General features: G+C 41.1%; 1 protein-coding gene across 6 annotated transcripts in view; it reads left to right on the forward strand.

Moving 5' to 3' along the window:
• The window catches only part of plce1 (phospholipase C, epsilon 1), an 82,451-nt gene that overhangs the window by 33,945 nt on the left and 24,121 nt on the right, over positions 1-24,385 (forward strand). For 5 of the 6 annotated variants that reach the window (XM_053511201.1, XM_053511202.1, XM_053511204.1 and 2 more), the window contains 8 exons: positions 5,705-5,915; positions 16,475-16,791; positions 19,116-19,261; positions 19,379-19,637; positions 21,533-21,708; positions 23,162-23,801; positions 23,967-24,137; positions 24,224-24,341. In XM_053511201.1, coding sequence (XP_053367176.1) covers positions 5,705-5,915; positions 16,475-16,791; positions 19,116-19,261; positions 19,379-19,637; positions 21,533-21,708; positions 23,162-23,801; positions 23,967-24,137; positions 24,224-24,341 — 2,038 coding nt within the window. Of the gene's footprint in view, positions 1-5,704; positions 5,916-11,100; positions 11,255-16,474; positions 16,792-19,115; positions 19,262-19,378; positions 19,638-21,532; positions 21,709-23,161; positions 23,802-23,966; positions 24,138-24,223; positions 24,342-24,385 lie in introns of those variants that run through there. The other variant, XM_053511205.1, reaches the window with a different exon arrangement.

The following is a 24,385-nucleotide window of genomic DNA, read 5'->3' on the forward strand; positions in this document are numbered from 1 at the left end:
TATTGTAAAATTTAAGATATTGTTAAAGCAGTATGTTGTATCAGCAGTATATAACAGTGTGCGTGTTACAGTGACTAGTTGACTGGGAGCAGCTTTGATTGTACAGTCTAATATCAGCAGAGAGAAAAGACCTTCGATATCGCTCCTTCAGGGACTTAGGATGTACAGTCTGTTACTGAAGGAGCTACTCAAAGATGAGGCTGTTATACAGGGTGTGAGAGTCATTCTCCAGCAATGATAATAGCTTAGCCATCATCCTCCTGTACAGTGTCCAGGGGAATCCCCAGAACTGAGCTGGCTGCCTTTATCAGCTTGTCCGGTCTCTTCCTGTCTGCAGTAAAGATGCTGCTGCACCAGAAAACCACTCCATAGAGGATGAGTGAGGCCACCACAGAGTCAAATAAAAAAAGTTTTCTCTGCACTCTTAAAGACCTTGTTCTACTCGGCCAATAGAGTCTGCTCTGTCCTTTTCTATAAAATCTTCACTAATGGTATACATACTGTAGTTTGATTTAAGTTAAAACAATTATGCATGTACTACGAGTATGTACAGTACGTGTATGCAATTCCTTTAACCCTGATGTATATTTGATACTCGCATACAAATGAACAAAATCCAATAGTCCATCTATCTATCTATAGCATATTATATTATAGTTTATCATAATGGATCATATTATGTTTGTATTTTTAATGTAGTCTTAAGGAAAACATCTGACATAAGCCTTAACTCAGTGAGAAACAGATGCAAATGATGACAGATGTTCAGGTCGGTGATTAGTACACTGGTGATGCTGAATGCTGAGTGGTTGAAACAAATGAGAGGGGAAATGAGGTCGCTGCTGCGGTAAAATTTTTTTTAAATTGTATCTTTAAGAACTTGTCACAGTAAAAAAAAAAATGGTCACATTTATTTCAGTCTACACTATATAATTAAATTTAATATGAAGAAATAAGGGGTGGCTTAAAACCTAGGTTTTGGGGTTTAAAATGTTGTATCAGTAGAAATTGCTGGTAAAAACAATTAGCCTTATTGTCCTTATTTGGTGATGCTGGAGCTCAACTTTCCCATCAGTAACGCATAGCCTTAGATGATCGAGGCACCACTGGCACACAAATAGCTAAAATAATTTTTAAAGGTGCTTAAATTGTAATAAAATCTGAAAGAAAACGTAATATCATAAGGGGATATTTATAAAATCGTAAAACACAATCCCAATGTTAATTAGCAACTACAGTAGGTATAGTGATCTCGTACTGGGTGGTGACTGGTGACTCTCATTGCTACTATATGTACAGTATTTTGGTCTCGCTCAGAATGTTGACCCATAAGCATGAATGCTAAAGGCAAAGACATTGCCATTAAAACGCAATGTATGTGCTGGCAAAGGATTTTAAATTGTTTGTTATTTACAGTATTTTGGACTAGACCAGCTTCTTGACCGATCCAAGCCTCGAGTCTAAATGTTGCCTTGAAATGTAATAAACCACACGCGTCCCTCCAGAACGTCCAGCTCCGTGCCGTATCCGTTCCTTCCTTTCATTATGACTTGTTCTAATGGGATGGGTTTCCTGTTCAGTTTGCTGCATACAGCTTGATATCTTCTTGTCAGATTTTAAAATGGTCCCCGGAGACCCTAAACACTCCATGTGCACGTTTGGCCACTGCATTCGTCTTGACTACTTGCTTATCATATGAAAGTCTGCTGGTTGGATCTACAAACGACTGCCTACATCTCCGCTCAGCTGCTAAACGCTAGGCCTCGTAGCCAGATGAGCTTCGGCCAAAATCCTGTAGAGACAGAGTAGAGCCAGACTAATAAACAGACACTAACATCACTAAACACTGTGTACAAATGTTGAGGCCAAGCATTGGGGAGAATCATGCAGAGAGGAACACAGAACAGGTACGGTGTGCCTAACTCACAATGGCTATAAAATGGTCGCAGCATTTCAAAGACGGCAGTTCGGTTCAGGAGTAGAAAAGGTGGTAATGACACGCCGTGCGATCAACTAAAGGCTTTGCCATGGCAATTAGAAAAGTGCTAATGCCAGGAGTAATAGATTTTGGTAAGGCTAATTCCATCTGGCTCACTGCAGGTCATTTTTCATTTTCATTTTTCATTCGATTTGTTGTCTAAACCCTTCTCCAATTAACTTTAATGCCAGTTTCTGTGCAAAACCTTAAGCCAAATAAATGCAGCAACAGAGGCTCTTGGAGATCGTTTTAGCACCATGCACACTTCACCATCAATCAAAGGTGCGGGTGGTAGCCTTTCACTGAAATAAATGCCCCGAGCTGTGAAAGGGTCAATGTTGGGTCCCTTTAGCTAACAGGTGTATAAAAGCTCCTGGGTTACTGGGAAGAGCATGGACTGTTTGGTTGTGGACATATTTCTAGGAGACAGACTACATAATCCAACTGAACGAAAATTAATATTTAATACTTAATATCATTCTTATAAATAATGTTAATATATTCTTTTAATCTTTCAGGTGCACTGTGGAAAATTTGCAGGCTCAATTACTATACGATTAAAATGCAGAATCTCTCCTTTGACGCATGAGTATTAATTAATTTATTTTATGAAAAACAAAACTTTAATGTTGCTGTTTGATTTTCTTTCTTTTTTTTTGTGGATATGGGAAATGTATCTGCTCTCTTTTGTTTCTTGTCTTTCAAACATGAAACCAAATAAGTGTCACTGCAAGTAAACAGATCATCACGAGGAGGACAATTAGAATAATATCAATCAGAGCAAAAGGCAAAACAAAAAGGTGTGCCAAAATCAACTGTTTGGTTTAATGTTAACATTATTAATCACCTCGATCACACTGGTGAGCTTAACTGTGTCAAACAACTTGACAGACCTTGGAAGACCACAGGGTAGATGACTAAAAAATGCTTTCAATCATAAAGAAATGTTGAACAAAAAAGGCATCAGGGCCAAAACAAGTAAGTGCTTGAAACAGCAGTTTCACAGGGTGGCCAAACTTCACTAGGACAGATGTCTAGCACCTACACCAGGGTAAATACTAAGCTCTTGCACTAGGGCAGACACAGTCCCAGTGCCATTTTAGATCACAAGCCCCCATGCCCACACCATGGTAGATCACAAGCCCCCGTGCCCACACCATGGCAGACCCCGCCAGGCCCTGTGCTATCACCAGGGGAGACGCCCATCCCCGCCCCCCTCCCCTCGCCCTGGGTAACAATTTTACAACCTTAAGTAAGAATCTTAACCATATCTGCTCCAGGGGCGTTGATCCTGTACTCTGACCCCAGCTCCCTAACCAGGATGTGCGGTGAAAAAACCCCAAAACAGTTTACTGTGCTGTGAGATAAAAGTGACAAATAATTTAATCTTAATCTTATTTACCAGCTTTCACAATGAATTGAACGAGTGATTAAATGTAGCCCGTTCCTTAAAAAAAAAATTGGTTTTCTTACTTAAAATCTAAGCACAGCATTTAAACAATGCAACCTTAAAAAACAAGAGGTTAACATTTAACTTCAAATTAAATTCAACAAAAAGAGAAATTTTTATACTTTTTAAACGAACTTGCTGAATAAGTCGCTCCTAGCACACGGGATGCCAGTGTGTGGATTATAAGGAAATGGTGACGTTTTACCTCCTCAGTGGTGTCCAAAGTCTTGACCACGTGTTGAGCAATTGTGAGCACATGGCTGCAGGCAGTTTCTAATATAATGAGTGAGTTTGAGACTAAAGCCCGGGACTATTCGGACGGGACTAGTTTTACAGGGGGCCGTAAGAGAAATTTACTTTGTGATTTTAATCCCGTCCGAATCTGCCATGTCTGTCTTTCTCTCACACGACCTCTGTAAAAATTCCAGAGCAAATTACCTACTGTTTTTCAGCAAACTTGGAGGTCCTGAACCCCGTCCGAAAGCAAATGTCTGTGATTGGCAATTTTTTTTCCCCCAAAACGCGTTTTCTTTTGTGTTTTGGTCAACATGAACTACCATACTATCTCTAGCGCGCCGGTATTCAAGTTTGCGCACCAATAATACGTGTGGATGTGGACATGTGATCTTATGCAACGCCCACATGTAAAGCACAGACACTCCTACCTCCGCAATAAACACGGAGATGTTAGTCCCGTCTGAATGCATACATAAAATGACAGACGTCGTCTGAAAAAAACTCAAACGTCGTTTGGAAAACTCATCCCGTCCGAATGGGGCTTAATTAAAATTTGGAGAAAAAAGCAGTTTGAAGGCTTTTTAGCAAGCACAATAACATTTGATAATGTTGCACCAGCTCATGGGTCAATGTGGTGAGAAATTAATAGGCACACAAAAGAATCGTGAATTATGTGATTCATAACTGAATCCCTTTTTCTTTTTTCTTCATTTTCTATATACATCATATTTACCGACTAGATATACGATGTGTGTATATGCACTTATTTTTCAGTCATCTGACAAACTGTCTGGTTTCCTAAGGTTTTATCAAAGGCACTGTTTTAGAAATGAGAAAACCGACCACCACGCTATTGACTTGCTAAGCACTATTAAGAATATTTCATCCCAGGTTGCTGTGGCAATAAGCTCCTTAATTCCAGCCGCCCTTGCATGACACACAGACAGAAACCATGCCTGGTCTGAAAGACCCGGCCAGGCTCTCAGCTGTACTTACACCTCAAAACTCTTGATAGTTGCATCACCATATTGACATGCTCTCTAAAGAGCTTTGTTTGTTCCCTTGATGTGCAGCTTCACCCTGATTAAAGGTGTTCATAGGCCAAGATTGCTTCCTGATTTATTGAAAGAAATCGTTGTAGAACAACTCCAAGTGGTGTATTGTCTCTGCTAATGATCATGCAAGATTAAGATGTGGACCTTTTCGATTTTGTTTGTTACTTTCATTTTATTTTGCAAGGAAAATTAATACAAATAAATGCTGCCTTTAAAAAAAAAAAAAAGGTTTTGCAAATATGAATTACCAATAATGGCAAAGGTAAAGGTGAAATGATTTCTTCAGAGATCTCAGCCATAGCAGAAGACTGAGCTTAACTGGAACTCTGTCAGTAATCAGGAATAGTTGTATCTTTTATCTGTTTATTTTAGATAAGGCATTCAGCAACCCTTTTAAAAAATGACCTATCAGTGTTTCTCCACAAAAAAAAAAGGGTGATATTGTTTTTACCTGGAAAGAAACCAGGCAAGGCATCATGTCTGGGATTTTGCACACACTTTACATCATTTAGCGTTTGCATTTACAAACACAAGCATGACTTCTTGTCATCTATAAGAACCTAAACGATGGTTAATCCAAACAGTGAAGAAGTGTTAAGCATGAGACATGGAACATATGGTTGTTTGGTTAAGTCAGAGTGCTGTGACAGTTCTTGGTGCCATTTCCTAACTTTCATATAGTGCTGTTATGTCTTGGGAATGTGCATATTCTGCCAAAAACTCTCTAGCTAGGCAGCTATCTCCAAAAACATACTCAGGGTAGTGATTTTTGTATCCACAACACCAAGACTGGTCAAATACCATGGTACATAACACGACTGATTATCATTACAAGCCTGATATTCACCTTAAAATATTCATTATTGACATTATCTGAAAGCTGCGGTGTAAGAGAATTAATTGCATCATGGAAAAAACAAATTCATACAACATCACTGGTGCTTTTACTTATCTATCTTCTTTCTTCTCTGTCCCTGAATCCAGCTCCAGCATGCTTGTCCTGCTCTGAACTCTGAGGTTCACCTCCTGCATCCCTCCAGGAAGTTGCTGGCTCAGGCGGTGGCATGGCTGCCAGCCCGTGTGCAGAACACTGAATACCGCGCCTGCTCCTGTCGGACTAGCTTAGCAGTCCACCTGAGTGGATCCCTGCTGGAGGCCACGGCTGCCATCCCCACCAGCACGCCCATTGTGAAAGGTATGGGGAGCTCAAACTTGGCTTGGTTAAGAGGATTGCTATACCTCCAAAGCATTTGCCCTGTTGTACTGAGATTACAAAAATCCCGACGATGCCCCAGCCATTTATGGTCGAGAGTCCAGCAGAGCGAAATTGGCCGTGCTCTCAGAGGGGAGATGTGGCATATCCTTAATCTCCTAGCAAACATAACACTAGATGCTTTTGATTGCAGCGTTGCTGTGATTGTTAGGGGAATAAGTGAATGCCACACCTCCCTTTCTGACACCACTTCCGATTTTGCTTCCTTGGACTCCTGACAATGGATTACCCAATCATGGGGGACTGTGAGCTCATGCATGCAGTGGACGACAGCACTTTTCAGCTAACACTTGTGGTTGGTAGCTGTCGAGGGATAGAGGAAATGTAACTGAAGAGTGGAAACTGACCATGACTACATTAGGGTAGAGGAAAAAGAATCCTTACTTTGATTCTTTTTTTTTATTGGTGATTTTAAAACAAGCTTTACGATTTAAGATAGTTGAATCCTGCATACTATGGATGGGACGGTCATAGATTAAAGTGGATAATAAACTGATTTTCAGTGCATTTCATGCGATTTTGATTATGAAAAATGCTCAAACATGGTTGTGTATGGTTGGTATTTGTTTTTAATTGATAGACTTGGGGGATCCGAACTGTCAAATAAGCATTGTACTGTGCAGGTAAACAGATGATTAATTGATGATTGAGTAAGGAATGATTATAGAGTCCCATCACTACTACACGCTAATATTCCATTGTTCCAACGTTCTTAGAACAACCCACAATCCGCCTGCCGTTTTTGGAGATTATCTGACCCAGTGTCTAGTCATCACGTTTGTCAGACCCTTGCCAGAGCCACTCAGATCTCATTTTGCCCATTTTTCTTGCGTATAACACCTCACCTTCAATAAGGCCCAATTTCCCCTTGTTTGCCTAATATATCTTGTCCTCTGACAAATGCCAAATTAATGTGATAATCAATGTAACTCGCCTCACCAGTCAGTGGGATTAATGCTATGGCTGGTGGGTGTACATTGACAGCATTAAATTTGGATGACTCATTATAACTGAAAACTTGAACAAATTAGTTTTACAGTAACATTAATAAAAGTTACAGTGACTTATCCAAAACTCACATTGGAATGACTAGATCAAAATCTGGTGTTTGGGGGAGGAACGGGCATGTCATAGTCTTCCTCTCTTCCTATTCATAATCCACACATCTTAGCATTTTGCTTTGACAAGAAAAGGAGCAGAACACAAGCTCTCCTATCGATTGTCTTGCTTTAATAAGAATCCGGCATGATGTAACCTTCAGGTGTCCCCTGGTGCCGTGTGCCCCATCAGCCTGGGCCCGGAGCGCTGTAAATCGATCCTTCGGGCGGCTTAACAGCCAGTCGTCTGGCGTACGGCCAAGTGACGTGGCGTCTCCAGTTCTGAGCTCGACCGGCTGAGTCACTCGCTCTGCTATCCCTGGCCTCCAAATGTTAATTACAGGAGCATTCTTTCACTTTCGAGCTGCGGGAAATGATTTCCCTTCAGAGCCAAAAACACAGCCTCTTTAATGGACATTGGCGCAGGGTTTTTTTTTTTTCATTTTTTTCTTTCTCCCTTGGCTTTTACAAAAGAGTCAGCCGTGACGGTGTGCTGCGAATTGCGTGTCTTCAAAAACATGTCTTGTTTTCGCTTGGTCTACATTTTTTGCCTCTGTCGTTATCTGTTGGATTTATTAAGCGAGATTTTTTGATTGTGTGCTGCTCGAAAAAAGCCAACATGCAGTAGTGGAGCAGCTAATGAAATTGAATCTTGTTTAAAGTGTTCTCTTACGAGTTTCTACTTAAAATCTGTATTAAAAAACAAAGCACTTTAAATCATTATTATTACTTAAAAAGTAAACCTCAAAGTTGCACACTCAAAGATTTCATTCAGTCACCGTTAGCTTTGATTACAGCGTACAATATGGTGACCAGTTCATGTGTGAAAATGATTATTCATGCTCCCAGAACCGATTAGAGTCCTGGAATATGGTCGTGCCATATGGAAGCAAAATAGTCTCATTAATAATTCACACAAAAGACACGATGCACACATGCATATCCCAATTCACGTGTGTGAAGCCCAATTCACGTGCATCAAAATATATTCACAAAAAAACAACTCGCATGCACAAGATAAATATATATATATATTCATAATGTACGTTTCAAAAATGCAAAACACAATTCAGAGATGAACAACTGCGTACAAAATTTTTAAATACATCACTCGAATAGCTCAGCTTTATACACCTTTTGCAAATGAAGTTTTACCTCCTAAAACAAAGACAGGATGCACGTCTTAGTTATTACTTTATTTCATAATGTTTCTTTAATGAACTTCGTCAAAAGTAACACAGTTAATCACTTTATCATACATCTTTATAAACACTTTACCCTTATTACATGTTTGTCAATCAAGACAGTCACAGTATTTATTTGGAGAATAGATGTTTCTATGGGTCACAGGGTTTTCTGTTATATCTGAATGCCACCAGATTTGCTTTTATTTCAATAACACCTCAAATGTGTATAACATAATGGATTAAATCTGCACGATTTCAAATTTGCTTTGGTGCCGTCACTGAGCCAGAGAGCGGTCGTCATTTATAGGTATTAAACAGCTTCGCCAACAGTCTCTTCAGTCACCATTATTCCTTGAATAATATGATTTCCTTAAAATAATTTAAATGATCAGAGGTACTGGGATAAAAGTTTGTATTTCTGGTATAAACACTAATGTCTACAATACAAACCAAAATAGAGTTTTGGAAAATTTAAAACATTTTAAGAGTAACTTTAGCTTCAATTAAGGGTTGTATCAGTTATATCAGGAGGTGGCGACAAGTGATTGCTAAAAATGTGCTTTATTCATTCATTCATTTAAAGAGATTAGTTAAAAATGTTGATTTATTCAGTAATGCAATAAGTAAAGCCTTGAGTTTTGTGGGAGAATTATGTTTACTGTAAAGAATCGACAATTATTGCTCTCAATTTATCCATTCATGCAGCTAAGAGTAAATGATCCCTGTAGCATGTAACATAGTTGCTACATAAAGTACAACATGCTCTATGTATTTATTACTGTAACTGTACGTTCAAGTAGGTAAAACTTTATTTCCGTTATAATTAACTCAGATTGCGCAAAAGCTGTACAAAGTTAAGCTCCCTGAGTGCTGCGCTCCCGGAGGGCTGTGATTGGTCGAATGGTGAGGTCGCATTTGATTGGCTTAAAAGCATGAATAACCCACATTGCTGCCAGCAAAGTCTCAAAAATACACACCAAGCAATCCAGTCTTTTGTGTAAATTAATAATGAGACTATTTTGCTTCCATAGTGCCATCAGGGAAGAAAAACTCCACTGATGTGATCATTCAGTACATTCAGATCATCAGCTGACTTCATTTCATTACCACGTAACGTTGCTAAGTCTAGACCTGAGCAACTAAAGCAACCCCAAATCAGAACACTGCCTCCAGAGGCTTGTCGGTGGGCACAATGCATGATGGGTACATACAGTACAGTAACTTCATGCACTTCCCTTCTTACCCTGACGCACCCACCACTCTTGAATAGGGTCAGTCTGGACTTATCAGACCATGTGACCTTTTTCCATCGGTTCAAAATCCAATCTTTGTGCTGTCTAGCAAATTCAATTCTTCATTCTGATTAGTATCAAGTGGCTTTGTTATGGACACACAGCTGTTTAGTCTCAATCCTGTGAGTTCTCGCCACATTGTGTGTACAGCAATGCTCTTGCTTTTATTATTAAACATAGACTCAGATTTTACTGTTATTTATTTATTTATTTTTTAACCGTGCTACTTTTTTTTCTCATGCAATAGGTTTTTAAAGGTATACTGATGGGTTCTTTACCCAGTTCCAATAGTTTCAAACCCCATTTTGTCAATGATCATTTCCTGGCTGCTCTTATTTCTGTTTGAACAGCTTGAATGTCTGTTGAACAGCTTGCGAATATAAAAAAAATGCCTTAATACCTTTAAGCGTTAACATGGATCTAGTTCAATTTAGCAGCATTTTCTTTTTTTATTATGCAGGTAAATATGGAAACTATGGAAAAGGAGGTAGAAATCTGAGAGAAAGTAACATCGTCATCCTCATCAAGAGAGTTAATTAACGGCCCTGGTATTGTCAGGGTTTGAGCTCTCAATCGCATGACAGTAATCCTGCCTATGGGGTTATTATTTCAGTTTATACTTCCTCATGATCTTGTCTGACGGATATAAACGGATGTAACATCAAGCTGCTCATTAGGAGACACTTTTGTGATCTTTCCCCAAAATTCATGCTTGCGTTTTTCCCTTCACTTGTCTGAACTGTTTTGTTCTGCTTCTGATGTGTGCGTGAGTGACCTGACGGTGCATCATGACGAGCGGAGATGGACAAGAATAGCAAAGGTCAGGTCAAGTGACAGGAATTTTGCCTTGTCTATTACTATGTTCTGAATGTGAGGCCTCTTTGCTGTTCCAAAATGGTGCGTCAGATATCAAAGACATCTGGCTCATCCATTAGCAAAATATTTTGTCCATCTGCCTATAGATTTTTTATTTTTATTTTTTTTTGTCCTGTCCTGTTCCATTTTCTCTTTTTTTTTAATTCATAGCTATATATTGTGTCAAACGTGTTTTTCTTTTCTTTTCCTTACAATGATTACAGATCAGGATAAATGCCTAATCTGTGTTATATCAGTTTAAACCTGGCTTTGGGCCAAAAACAAAAAGGACATTTTAGAGTACCAGCACTTGCATATGGTTTGCAGAGCCTCTGAAGCGGCTCTGGTGAATGTCTATCAAAAGTCCGAGCCTTATAAACACATGTATCAGAGTCCACCTGTTGTTTGGATGTCATTGCTGTCTGTATACAGATCGCTGTGTGTCCATCAGGGGGTGCATTGGATCCCGGCTTGTCTCTCTCTCTCTCTCTCTCTCTCTCTCTCTCTCTCTCTCTCTCTCTCTCTCGTTCGTTCTTGCTTGTCTTTCAGATTAAAGCAACAAAGTGCGTGCAAATGTGTGTGCGTGTAGAGAGAGATAGAGCCTAACAGGGAGGGGGGGGGAGATGGAGTGGTCGAGCGGGTGAGTGTGTACGTGTGTGTGTAAGAGCTGTGCTGTACGTCAGTTTGCTGGCAGTAAGGCGTTGGGCAGTTGTAGTTTTAAATGTGGTTAAGTGACTCTCGCCGGTGCAGCTTCAGAAAAGGAACCGGAGCCACAGGAGCCGTCACCATGAAGCACTCGCACTCGCACACCATGGACTACAGGCTGATGAGTAAGAGCACTCGGACTTTAAACTACTACTGGGTTTGGTAGCTCCTGCTCTTTATCTCTCTCGGGTTTGCGTAAAGACTAGCATGTTATTTATTTATTTATTTTAAAGCCTAATGGATAGGGGAAAAATATATTGTTTATTGTTTATGGATGGCTCATGGCAGTGATAGTTTATTGGCTTGTACAATACATGTACACTGTATCTGTGATGTGTGATATCTACAATATCACTGTGTGTATACATGCACTGTACGTCCCTGTAGTCCTGATTTATATTTTGCAATTTGAAATTAAGTTTTCCCTAACTGACAAGATAGATAGATTGTGTGTATTTTATTACATTTTAATGTTGCAGCAGCCTGTACAACAAGATTCGAGCAAACAAGGTGTAAAAGAATATTAAAGGTTAGGTTAAAATAAAAAATCACTATGAAAAAAGGCATAAGATTTCTTTACCGCCCTTATAATAACCCTAGAATAGTCCTTGTTTACAGCAGTCAAGATGGATTGAAGCTACTATATATAGCAGGAAATGAGAGGCACTCAATTTTTGGATTAATATTTGGAATTTTAACAACTTGATGTACAGTTTTCTCCTGATGTCCACCAGATGCGTTCACATCGTACAAACTGCATTTCCACCTGCCGGATGGCAGACCGCGATGCGAAACCGATCCGTAGAGGAGGTGCTCACAGCAAGATCAGCCAGAGCAGCTCCTCTACAGCTCATGATACGATCCCCATCCATGATGGAGCAGGTGCTCTGGCTGGTCATGCTGCGGGCTTTTATTTGTTTTCAATTTAGACAACTGCTATTCGTTCACGAAAAAAATATGCAAGGTGTAAATGGAAGGAAAAACAAAAGTCCGCCACCTGTGCAAGCAAAATGCCGTCAATGATGCTAGAGGCGAAAGAGTTCGGCCGTAGTCAAAGTTAGTAGATTTTTTTTTTTTAAAGACATAAACGCATTCCTTTTTGTATAAACTGGACAGCATTAAAAAACCGTGCTCATCAAGAGCGAAATAAATGATCCGTCCGATAATTACAGCAATGCTGCATGCCACTGAATTTACAATAAAAATGTGATCAAAGAACCAACCAAATGAATGCTCGTTATATTTCCTGGAGGAAATTCTGAAGATTGGCTGATTGATTTCTGCTATCGAATCTGGCAAAACACAGGGATGGACATTATTTCTCAGTTCACATTGGCAGCTGTTGATGGGAATGATTTGGGGGAAATTAATGAAGGGGGAAAACTCATTAGCGCTCTGAAGGCTTTGTACCCCTAAAGAATAATTGTTACGCTTGAAATATTTATGAATAATGAATAATAAATCATCTGGTTACATATCATTAATCCAGAGAAGCTCGTCCAAAACACTTGTGCCTCCTCTACATTTATTACTGAATCACATTCTGCATGCTTTATTAGATGCACTTACTGACCATCTTATAAGGTGAACATACCATAAGTTGTACCACACTAGTATAAGCAATTATCGATTGTGGTCTTTGTGTTGCAATGCACATTTTATCTGCATCCATCAGTGGAAAGGAACCACTAAATGATCTCCACTGACCCGATCAGATGCAAGTTCTCAGATTCTCACTGACTCTGACATGATAGAACCGTGGAAGAACAGCAGTGGATCTGTAGTGGGGGATCAGTACCAGGGGACAATGTAAAGGGAATCTGACAAATGACATACAATACAATCAGCCACCGATTATTGGCACGCTTGGTGCAGATGGGATAAAAAAAATAGTTGAGGTAGATAATAGATCCATCCATCCATCCATCCATCCATCCATCCATCCCACACCACATATCCTGTGTATGGTCAAAAACACCAGTCAGTCTACACTGCATGTTTTTGGACTATGGGAGAAAACCAGAACACCTGCAGGAAACCTTCTAAGCTTGTGGAGAACCAGGAAGCTCCATGCTCACAGACCAGAGGTGAGATTTAACCCTGACAAGGACAAGAGATAAGATTTAACCTTGACATTTAACTGGCCCAGGCCCCTGATCTACTGTATACTGTATACCTTTAATGAAAAGCTGCATGTCGAGCTGAAGAGGAGAATCCGCAAGAGAAGCCTCAAGGAGATAAACATGACTCTGGCTCTGAGATTCCTTACTCCATGTTATCTCAACAGAGGTTATATGAGAAGACTTTGTGCTGTTATTTTAACCAAGGGCAGTCATACTATGTACTAAATATAGCTATGACTATAATCGCTGCACGATATATTGCATTTATAAAAATATTCTTTAAAACCATTTTACTTCACTTGCATGATGTTTTTCGTTTTTTTTTTGGAGCCCTTTCTTAACCTAGTTCTAAAACGGGTGCCAATAATAATACTAGTTCTAATTCTACCTATCACAAGATAAACAGTTGTTGTTGTTTACCTAAAGGTGATTTCGTGTATACTAATACAGTATGTGACTGATATAGCAAGTGATTATAGCTCGAAAGCAGGTTTACATTATGATCGAAGAGGATTATTCGATCATGCTGTGTTATAGCCAACTAGCTGTTGCCTTTACCGCGGACATAAACGCGTGGACCATTGACAAATTCGAGGTTAAGAATGGGAAGCACTCGCTGCCAAGCGCAGAGATCTTCTTACAGCTTGCTGCAGGCACATCACGGAATGATTCGTGTTCAGCCGGCACATATTGCTTTTGAATCTGGCGTCAGTGTTTCCTAGGATACCTGACTGTCGAGACAAGACCCTCACGACCCCTATTGACTAGTTTCATCATGCATTTTACCTTTAGAAGTGTTAAAGCAATCAAGGCGTGAAATTTCCCCCCGCTTTCCACCAAGGACAATTTGGCTGCGTGTTAAATTAACGCTGAGGCAGTGTGTAGTACAACCTTTCGTATTGAGGCTTTAGAACAGAAGAACATACTGAACGCTGAGTAACAGGCTGTGCTTTATATTTCAGGAAAATTGCATTCATCAGTGCTGCTCGTACTCGAGGCTTATCGTAATCCCATCCTATTTTCCCCTGCATAAACGCTCTGGTTTAATAGCATTTGCTAATGAGTGTGCATGGCTTGCTATGACACATGTGTCTTTGATTGGGGACATAAAACATATTGCACTGGTTAGATTGGTTCTTTTTTTTTTTTTTTTTTTAAATACTGCAGCAGCGCAGCCTGATTCGGCTCATGGGTATTGAGCACTTTAAATTCGTTTTTCAAAAACAAAGTATTATTTATGCAATCAGGGTAAGTGCATTCATTGCTAATTTTGTTTGTTTTTAGTAGTACTTCCACAATGGGAGATTATAAAATGTACAAATCAAAGGGTCATGAATGGCGGAAAATAATAAGGATGTGACTGTAAAGATGTCGTAGAAAATGTCTTACAGGAGATATATTACAGGATTTCTTTTTTTGTGTGTGTGTGGGGGGGGGGGGGTGAGACAGATGTTTACAGGAGGCAAGTAAATGTCAGGATATGTTAAAAATAAATCATATTTATACACTATATAAACAAAAGCTTTTATCCAAACCTTTTATTTATTAAATTTGGGTGTTTCAATCAGGCCCCTTATCCCCAGTGAAGGGCAATCCTAATGCTTCAGCATAATAAGACATTTTGGAAAATGCTCTGCTTCCAACTTTGTGTAATAGATTTTTTTTAATCTTAAATAATTTATTCTACATAATTTCATCTATTAATATCTTAAGTCACATCCCTATTATTTTGCGACATTCATGACCCTTATATATAATTCCATATATAATTCCCAGGTGTATAATGCTGAAGTAAAGAAAGCTAATGCTTGCCATGATAGAAAGGTATTAGAATATTTGGACTCCACCTTGTTCCTTGCATCACCTTAAAGGATCTTCTGTGAACTTCCCGGTGCCAAATACCCCATCACACCTTCAGAGATATTGTGTAGTCTCGAATCAAGGGGTCAGAGTTGCTTTGATGGCACAAGGGGAAAGGTTTTAACGGTAATGGTTTTAATGTTATGTGACTGATGCTTAGTTGGAAATCCTCTCAAACAGTTTTAATTATTCCAAAATCAGGATTATCCAGCTCTCTCTCCGATGCTCCCGGACAGCACATGAATAAAGATAGTGAACTCTGCTTTATATAGCTTAATGAAGCACATTCAGTTCCAGACCATTTGGCTCACATCAAAAGGTGCCATGTGGAGATGGAGTGGAGCGCAGGGCAGCTGCACGTGATTGCTAACGAGGCCTCAAGCATGTGTTTAAGCGATGCTTCGCCAGTTACACGCTGGCCTTTGAGGACGCTCACCCTTGTAACACGCGTTGTACCTCGGAGAGGTTCAGTTCTGGACTAAAACGCCAAGATGCTGATTATTATCCGGTATGTCGTGGATCAAAGCGCATCACCGATCTGCATCTCACTTATTTTCACTTATGTTTTGCTTGTTTCCTCGCATCTGTACGTCTACTACAGGATGCACTAATCACGTGTGCGTCGCTGTGCTCGCTTTTCCTCCTGTTCCTGCAGTCTCCATGGCTCTGCGTACTACAGGAAGAACCCGCAGCGTAGACTATGACAGCTGATGCTGACCAGGCGTCTCATGCTGGGTGTTTATTTTAATTTTTTTTTCTGCTCCGTTTCGTCGCCCCTGGCTGACCATACCAACAAAACAACTCTCTGATCGTAATCTCAGTCTCGAAAGCAGGAAGGAGCGAAGAGATGTAAATATGTCCCTGCCTTAATGAGGGATGATTATGTGCAGAGACGTTACGAAAGCTCCATCAGTGTCGGGGATTTGTCGGAGCACATGAGTTTATCATGTGCTCCGACAAATGATAGGGTCCTTTTTTTTTGCTTTTAGTCATACCTAATCAAAAGTTTATGAAGTTAATTCAATTACATGATATCCGTGTAGAGTCCAGGGTATTATGAAATGTCCAATCGAGGTGACTGGAGTTTATAATCCCGATTTAAAACAAGGACCTTCATGGAGTTTCAAGTTACTAGGTACCTGAGTGCGATTCATACAAACGATGCTGCAAAAAGTGATGACTCAATGCCATCAGAGATAGAGACCAATAAAACCCCTTGTATTATTTAACCTGCTGGTCCATTTGCCTCAACTTATTTCTAATGGATGTTGAATATGTAATCTCTCTCTCCCCCTCTCTCTCCATCCCTAAGTGATGTACATCATCTCTTTCTTTCTTTATTCTTCTCTCCTCTCATGTCAGAACGCCAGCTGTGTGGATCCATGGCCAGCTCCGGCTCGCTCCCGTCTGGTGTGACGGGGATCAGTAAGGAGCTGGCCGAACTGCGGCAGCTCATCCAGTTCCCGGAGGAGATCGCCAGCATCCTGACGGAGCAGGAGCAGCAGCTTTACCGCCGTGTGCTCCCACTCGACTACCTGTGCTTCCTCACACGTGACCTGGCCAGCCCCGAATGTCACAAGAGCCACCCACATCTCAAGGCCTCATTATCAGCACCCGTCATGCCTACCCAGAGTTCCCAGAACAACGTTGTAGAGGACCTTGTAGCACGGTTCAATGAGGTAAGATCTCAAACTTTGCTGATGTTGGAGACAAATCAAACGTTTTCTTTGATTTGACGGTTGAGATTGTCTATCCTAGAAGACGGAATGTGTCGTAAACCCTGGCAGCAGACTGTGCTATTGTGAAATGAACGTGTCGGTGCCGGAAATAATTGATTAATTTCTCAGCGTGTGTGTATGTGTGTGTGCCCTGCGATGAATTGGCACCCTTACCAGGGTGTACCCTGCCTCGTGCCCTAAGCCTCCTGGGATAGGCTGTCCAGGTCCTCACGACCCTGAATACAGGATAACGCGGTATAAAAGATGAGTGAGTGAGTGAGAATACCGTATAAATATTACAGCTCAGAATATGAGCTTATATCCTGTGTCCTGATCCACACAGTAGCCAAGCCTGTCATGTATAGCCTTCTGTGAACAGGGGACACTTGCATCTTAACAAGTTTTGGTTACTGTTTGGACACCCAGATCAGCAAAGTAATTATTTATTATAAGATAATAAATAATTACTTTTGCTTTTGCAGGATTTTCATCCAATGGCAACAGCTACAAAGTGGATCCTTTCCCCATTAGTGTACGACTCTGCCTAGTCGTAACAGTTATCTATATAAGGGTTTGTTAATTAACTTGGTTTCAGGCATGTTTGGATTAAGGAAAATTGATTTGACTAATAGATATTGACTGTGGATATGAGACAGAGGTGCTTGCATGTCTTGATTTTAGGCAACTGTTTCTAGTTTCTTTACACCAAATAAATCTAAACATGCATTTATTACTGTTATAAATACTGGAATGTTTTAAAGGTACTTGCCAATTTAAATTTTTTATTTTTTTTGCTTTTCAACTGAATGTGCAAGAAGTGAGAGTGACGTCATGTTTAAGTAGGTCTGCATATCAGCTGGGGTTCATTATAATAAAACAAAACCAGAGGGAGAAAAAAAGTGTTTTCGATTACATACAAATGGTGCTAGACTTGGAGCAGCAAAACTCTGCAATCATTTAAGGGGACCTATAAGGCAAACCTCAAAGTTTAGTAATCTTTTGACATTCAGATGGGTTTCTGTGTGTTCAAACTAAAATAAATGAGTTAAAAGCATCCCCTGGTTTAGGTCCTTTTTTCATTTGTGTACTGGTCAGGCCTTAAACAGTCCGATTTGATCAACCCCCCCCTACCTCCCCCTGTTGTGACCTCATATAAGAATATCCCCTCCCTGCGGCTCGCTGCTCAGCTCTGCTGTTCTCAGAAGGGCCGAGGCTCTGGGGTAGCTCATTTACATAGAAACAGAAATGGTGCATTTGGAAGAGGAGTGAAATAACCAGAGAATGACCAAATAGCTCCTGTCAGTTGTATATTCTGCAGGATTGCTGTAGAATCTTTTAAGTATTGTAACTGGTACAGTAGAAGTGCAAGACTGACTGTCAGTGAAACACGTCCCAAGTCTCCCTGTAAGGCAATGGCACTACTGCAGGATCATGTAACAGGAACACATTGTGTCCTCGTGCCCCGATGTCCTGTCCAAACAGCCAGCTACGGTCGTTCTAGGTGGAATCTGAAGTATGTCAGGGAGGTTTCACTATTCTCTGGTGTAAACGGAAGAGCTGAGAGTTCAGGGTTGAGTAAAGATCAGAGGAATGCTGTTGATGAGATGCGAGTTCGGCCAGTCCCGGTCCTCCCGTGTTAAACATCCCCCATCAAACAGCACCGATGGAACTGTTTATGTAACCAGTGAGCTTTTTTAGCTAGAGCGCACCAAGGACATGATGTATTTTGGGCACCATCTTTCTTTCTTTACCTTTTTTTTTTGTCTGTCCAACAGAAGATTTTATTAGCTTAAGGAAAACCTAGAATGTCATAATTTATTAACGTTAAGTTTTTGAGCGGCAACATGGAGTTTCATAAGTATCTTTCTGGAAAACATCTGAATCATCTCTTTTTGATGGTGTTTTGCCCCTTCAGGCTTGAGGAATGTGAAACCAGATGAATGCACAGTAGACATGAGTTATGTTTAATGCTTACCTTCGCTCGTCCCAAAGACTACTCTGTATTTTTTTCCGAAGGAAAACTGAGTGCACACATTTGCATCAGCCTTTAGACAGTTTCTCCGTTTATTTTTAATCATCGCAAAATGAATGGCTCTAATTTCCACATTTGCTTCTTTAGTGGCACTTAATGGAGGGGCAAATATTTCTGCTTCAGTTTATTGTCATTAACTAGAATTAAAGGTAAAGGGTATGTTCGCACGTCAGAGATGAGATGTCAGGAAGCATTCTACTTCCCTTTTCGTTATGGCACTTTTAAGTAATTGTTTTTGTGCATGTGTTTGTAGGTGAGTTCCTGGGTGACCTGGCTTATCCTGACTGCTGGCTCAATGGAGGAGAAGCGTGAAGTCTTTTCATACCTCGTTCATGTTGCCAAATGCTGCTGGAATATGGGCAACTACAATGCAGTGATGGAGTTCTTGGCAGGTCTCAGGTATGACTTTGGCACATGTCCTTCTCTTTAAATTTTTCCGCTTGGTCCCTTCCCTATTGAGCCCGTGTCACCTGTTGTGTCCCGAAATATGAAGGTTTGCATTTTGTCCTCCTGTAGATCTCGCAAAGTTTTGAAAATGTGGCAGTTCATGGACCAAACAGACATCGAGACCATGCGAGGTTTAAAAGATGCCATGGCCCAGCACGAGACTTCATCAGAATACAAGAAGGTGGTGAATCGTGCCCGGAACATCCCCGGCTGTAAAGTAGTGCCATTCTGTGGACTGTTCCTCAAAGAGCTTAGCGAGGCTCTCGACGGAGCGGCGAGCTTGATTGGGCTGCGTCCCGCTTTCGATTCTCAGGAGGACGCGCTCGAGGTAAGGGCTTATCCCGGTAATGACCATTAGAAGGAATTTAATCTCTCTGCATGAAATTAATGTTCGAACAGGCTTTAATTATATATTATAAAACTGTTTCATGTTCTAATGGCTGGCTGCATTTGAGAGATGATTTCTACCCACCTTTATAAGAAGAAGAAGAAAAAAAAATAAAAGCCTTTGGAAAAAACGACATTGATTTAGTAAGAATTTTTTTTAAAGGGTTTTAAAAACCCTGTTAATGGGTGTCTAATTATTCTTCATTGTGCTTTGGCTGTGATTAGTGAGGGCTCAGGCAGAGACCGATAATGATAGGGTTTTAGGGTCATGTTTATTATTTTTTTAAGTGGTTTTATAGCCTATAGTTTTAATTAAATCTAATACATTACCATAAAGAAAGACAATGTGTAAGTGCAGACCCTATGTGTGCAGTCTATGATGTACAGAATAGTTTCTATTGTGACGTATTTTTGCCAGGATAAAGTCAGTTTTCAATGCAAAGGCTTAACAAAGAAAGATAAATCTGTCCTCCATTTCCTACAGGAACTTAATTTTATGTTTCTAGTTTCATGTTTTTAAAATGTATCGGGCGTTCAAGTCAAACCGGGACTTGGGATGACATTACTTGTGAATAAAGACATAATAAACCAGTTTGAATTTACAGGAGACTTTAAACACAGTACGATGATGAGCCTCTTGGCTGAATAAGAAAATATTTGAGTGGGGCTAGGTTTTAAAGAAGAATGAATGACGGTCCTGGTCGAGGAGCCCAGTGCAGTCGTTCCTGATTATTAAAAAATCGACTGATAATTTGCGGAAGAGATGCATCTGTCTGTGGGAATCATTCACTAACACCACTTGCACATTATAGGAACTTGGCTGAAGGTTTTTGCTGCATCCCCTGCAGTGTTGGGGGATCTTACGTTTTAAAGTAACTCCTTTGTGATCCCTCATGCAAGTTGTTTTAGTCAAGACCTTTTTAATTATTTTACCATCATCACTCTGGAAGTTTGGCCCTAATACCCCTATCTCACCTATGTAGTTTCGCGCGGTGCCCGTAAGTACGGTTCATCATGATTCACCACGAGTTTTGGCGCTGTGATTAGGTTTCCATCTTTCCGCGTGTCGGTTCTCGCATAATCAAACCGCATGGGTGAGATGGGGGTAGAACAGCAGGAAAGGGGCTAGTAGGACGACTTTCTCACACACGCACACATACACACTAATGGATTGGGAATGACTCATGATTTAGAATGATTGTCTGAATAACTGATTACCTTTTTAAAAATATAACTAAATAACTGACTACTTAAATGAAAATACTTAAATGAAAAAAGTAATCCAAGTACTTTGTAACGCGTTACACTCAACACTGATCCAATGTACAGTCCTGACCTCGCTCCAAACCATTTCCACATATTTGCGCATTTAGGAGTTCCTGGGAGGCCAGCGTTTCAGACTTAAAACAGGCAGTCTGGTCATGGCTTCAGCATGTTTAGAAAACTTTCTACCTTGATGGTATCCAAGCTGTAGTGAAACACGGAGATAAGTGCATTAGTTTAGCTGGGGATTATATAGAGACATAAAAGGAGTTTTTACTCTCATAACAGCGTTCTGTTATTCTGCATGGTCAAAAGTCCTGGTTTGACCTGAACGCCCCTCATAGTGGGATGGAAATTTTGTTCTCTGGAAATTCTTGTGTGTATGTGGAAGCCTGCCAAGATTTTATGCTTGACAAATGTGCAAAATATGTGTTAGTCCAAATATTTACTACATGGTCCTCTGCAGCATGCATCACTCGTGCTTGAGATACAAAAATCCAATCGATGTCAAAACATCAAACGATTTTGGTGCTGAAAATCATTTCTGCACTTTGTTCCCATCTACATTTCCAGTTTGTGTCAGACTACAACGGGCAGCAGCATTTCCTGCAGAGAGTTGGAGCTGATGGGCTGCACAACTCCGAGAAGGAGGCCACGGTCAGCAATATCCTGCAAACCATCCGCAGCTGCAACCGCAGCCTGGAGGCTGATGAGCCAGAGGACACCTTCAGAGACAGGAGCAAGAACCAGTGAGTGTGTCTGCTTTATTGCTGTCAATTTAAAAGCCGGTGGCTGTGCACACTAGACATAGGCACCTAATGTCTTCCCAGTAAACCGTGGCACCAAAAAAGGACTTTTGTTTAGATCCAAACTGTTCATTCACGCCATGTGATTTGTGCCTGCACTTAGTTGTTCCTGGATGCTTGGCATTTATCATGTTCAACTGTTTGCTGAGCCACAACTCTCATAGGAGACACGAGATTTGATTTATTCATGGGTAGATTTTCTTCAGCTGTGACTAATACAAAATGAGAATATTTCATAATTTATGCTGTCCAAAATAACAACTTAGAATTTTTTATTTTTTTTTACTCACTAAACAATATATTTCTCATGGAAGTTCTTATTTAGATAATGACTATTAGTAACGAATTGTTCTCACATTTTTCCAGCAGAGAAAGGGAGACCTAGTGCTTGTTCCCTGTTTGTCCTCAGGATTGGTTGCTCACGTGTCTTTGCGAGGAAAGAGTGCGCCCTGGTTATTAATGTGGTGTCAGAAAGGGCCTCTGGCTGGATTTTGTCATTCCTCGTGTTTGTTGCCTTGTTCCTGATGTTTTGAAAACTTCAGAGAGGGTCTTAATCTTCAGGTGTTGGTCTGAACTGATCTTTGTCTTGCTCTTCTGTAAACTCTGCTTGATGTCTCTTGGCGTTTGTCCTCCCTTGCAGGCAAAAATAATGTTTTTTTTTTCTGCAACAGGTTTAATCGTTTTTATCCAAGCTGAAATGAAAAGCAGTTTATTTTAAGGTGAAAGGTGAGGCGGCAAGGTCGTGTAGATGGTTTAGCGCCGTGGTCTCGCGCCTCCAGGGTCGGGGGTTTGAGTCCCACCCCAGGTCTCTGGGCGTGGAGTAAGCATATCCCACGCTTGTCACAGTTCAAAGACATGAATACTGGGCAAATTGGCATATGCGAATTACCCACGTTGTCTGCACGTGTGTATTATGGCCTGGGAAAGACTCCAGGCTTCCCGCGACTCTGTGAAAAGATAAGCGGTATAAAGAATAACTGAGGGTGAATAGTGAGCATGCTTTATTGCTAAGAATTGTGATCTATTGCTCATGTCGATTTTTATTTATTTTTTTTCACTCCTTGTTGCTCCATCATTCCCGTCTGTAAGGAGTTCCTCTGATTCAGGCCGTGTCCTGTAAGTCGTTGCGCTTGTGACTGTTTTAAAGATTTGCTGTGACATGATTCCGCTGTGATGTGTGCAAATGCATGTTACACTGCTAACCTTTGACTATTGCGCTGAACTGTTTGTTTTTAAGCTCTGAAGCAGACTAAATACTCTCTTTTTGTGCTTCCGTAAAAGTCTGTGGTTGCGTTTTCAACGGTTAATATATATGCAGTTAATAAAACCATCTAGTTAAGTATTTAGGGTGGCTCTGGTCTAAAATTGCATTTTATTTTTTATACCGTCTATCTAGATTTCTAGTTGGAGACCTTTCTGACTCAGAAGGGGATTTGACCGAGCAGCCTCGGGAATCGGATCTGCCGAGCCCGGAAGAACCTGAAGGAGCCTTCAGTCATGGCACAGAGGTGGTGCCCTGGTACGTCCTCTCTCTGTCAGCCGATATGCATCGCTTCCTGCTGCAGGGTGCCACCGTCATCCACTACGAGCAGGAGAGCCACCTCACAGCCCGCTGCCTCCTGCGCCTGCAGCCTGACAACTGCACCCTGACATGGATCAAACCACCGAGCAGCCGGAGCAGGGGCGTCGTACCCGATTCTCTCCTTCAGGGCCAGGCGGTTGCGTGTGGCCTCACCGAGGGAGTCCTGGACTTGGGTGCCGTCAAGGCTGTGTTTATGGGCCATCAGGGGATCGATCTCAATGTAGTGCGCGTGCAACACAAGCTGTGTGGTCTGACTGCTGAGGAGAACGGAGTCACGCTGCTCTACGGGCTGCACACCACCGACAACCGGCTGCTGCACTTTATTGCGCCGCGGCACACAGCCTCCGTGCTGTACGAGGGCCTGCGGGAGCTGATTAGTGCCATCAGGAAGATGAAGAGGTTCCCAGACCAGAGGTTGCAGTGGCTACGTCGGCAGTATGTCGGCCTCTTCCAGGTACGTTACTAACTGGAGCACTTGTTTCTAACAGGTAATAGAAGCCGCTAGTTTTGTAACTGGCTTTCATTGTGGAGCGGAATTGAAGTTGAGGTTACAGATGTTTATTTGCTATAATCCTGTTTATAATACCTTGTTAATCTCTTCCTCTGTTTCTTCTCCTAGGAGGACGGTAAATTCGAAGGGCCGACGCTAGCTCAGACCATAGAGCTGTTCGGAGGTCGGCGCTGGAACACGAGCTCAGGCAGTAGAAGTGCAGAGAAGACCACCGCTCAGAAAAACAGCCCACTGGGCATCAGCTCTAACGCTAAGAAAAAGAAGAAAGGTCTCGTGAGGGTAAGCTGTACCAGCCATCTTTTCCTTGTTTGTGTGACTGCTCAAGTACAACAGAGCAGCTCTGATCTTTTACTCGATGCATTCAGGGGGACAGCGGGGAAGGAACTGATGATGAGATGATCGCACGCAAGACAAAAAGCTGCAAGGAGGCTCTGAGCAGGAGGTCTTCTGATCCTTTAGACTGCGTGGAGCAGGAGGAGACTGGTGAGGAAAGCTGGCTCTAATCATGCATCTATTATTATTATTAT

This window comes from Clarias gariepinus, chromosome 14, assembly GCF_024256425.1.
Source record: "Clarias gariepinus isolate MV-2021 ecotype Netherlands chromosome 14, CGAR_prim_01v2, whole genome shotgun sequence".
NCBI lineage: Eukaryota > Metazoa > Chordata > Actinopteri > Siluriformes > Clariidae > Clarias > Clarias gariepinus.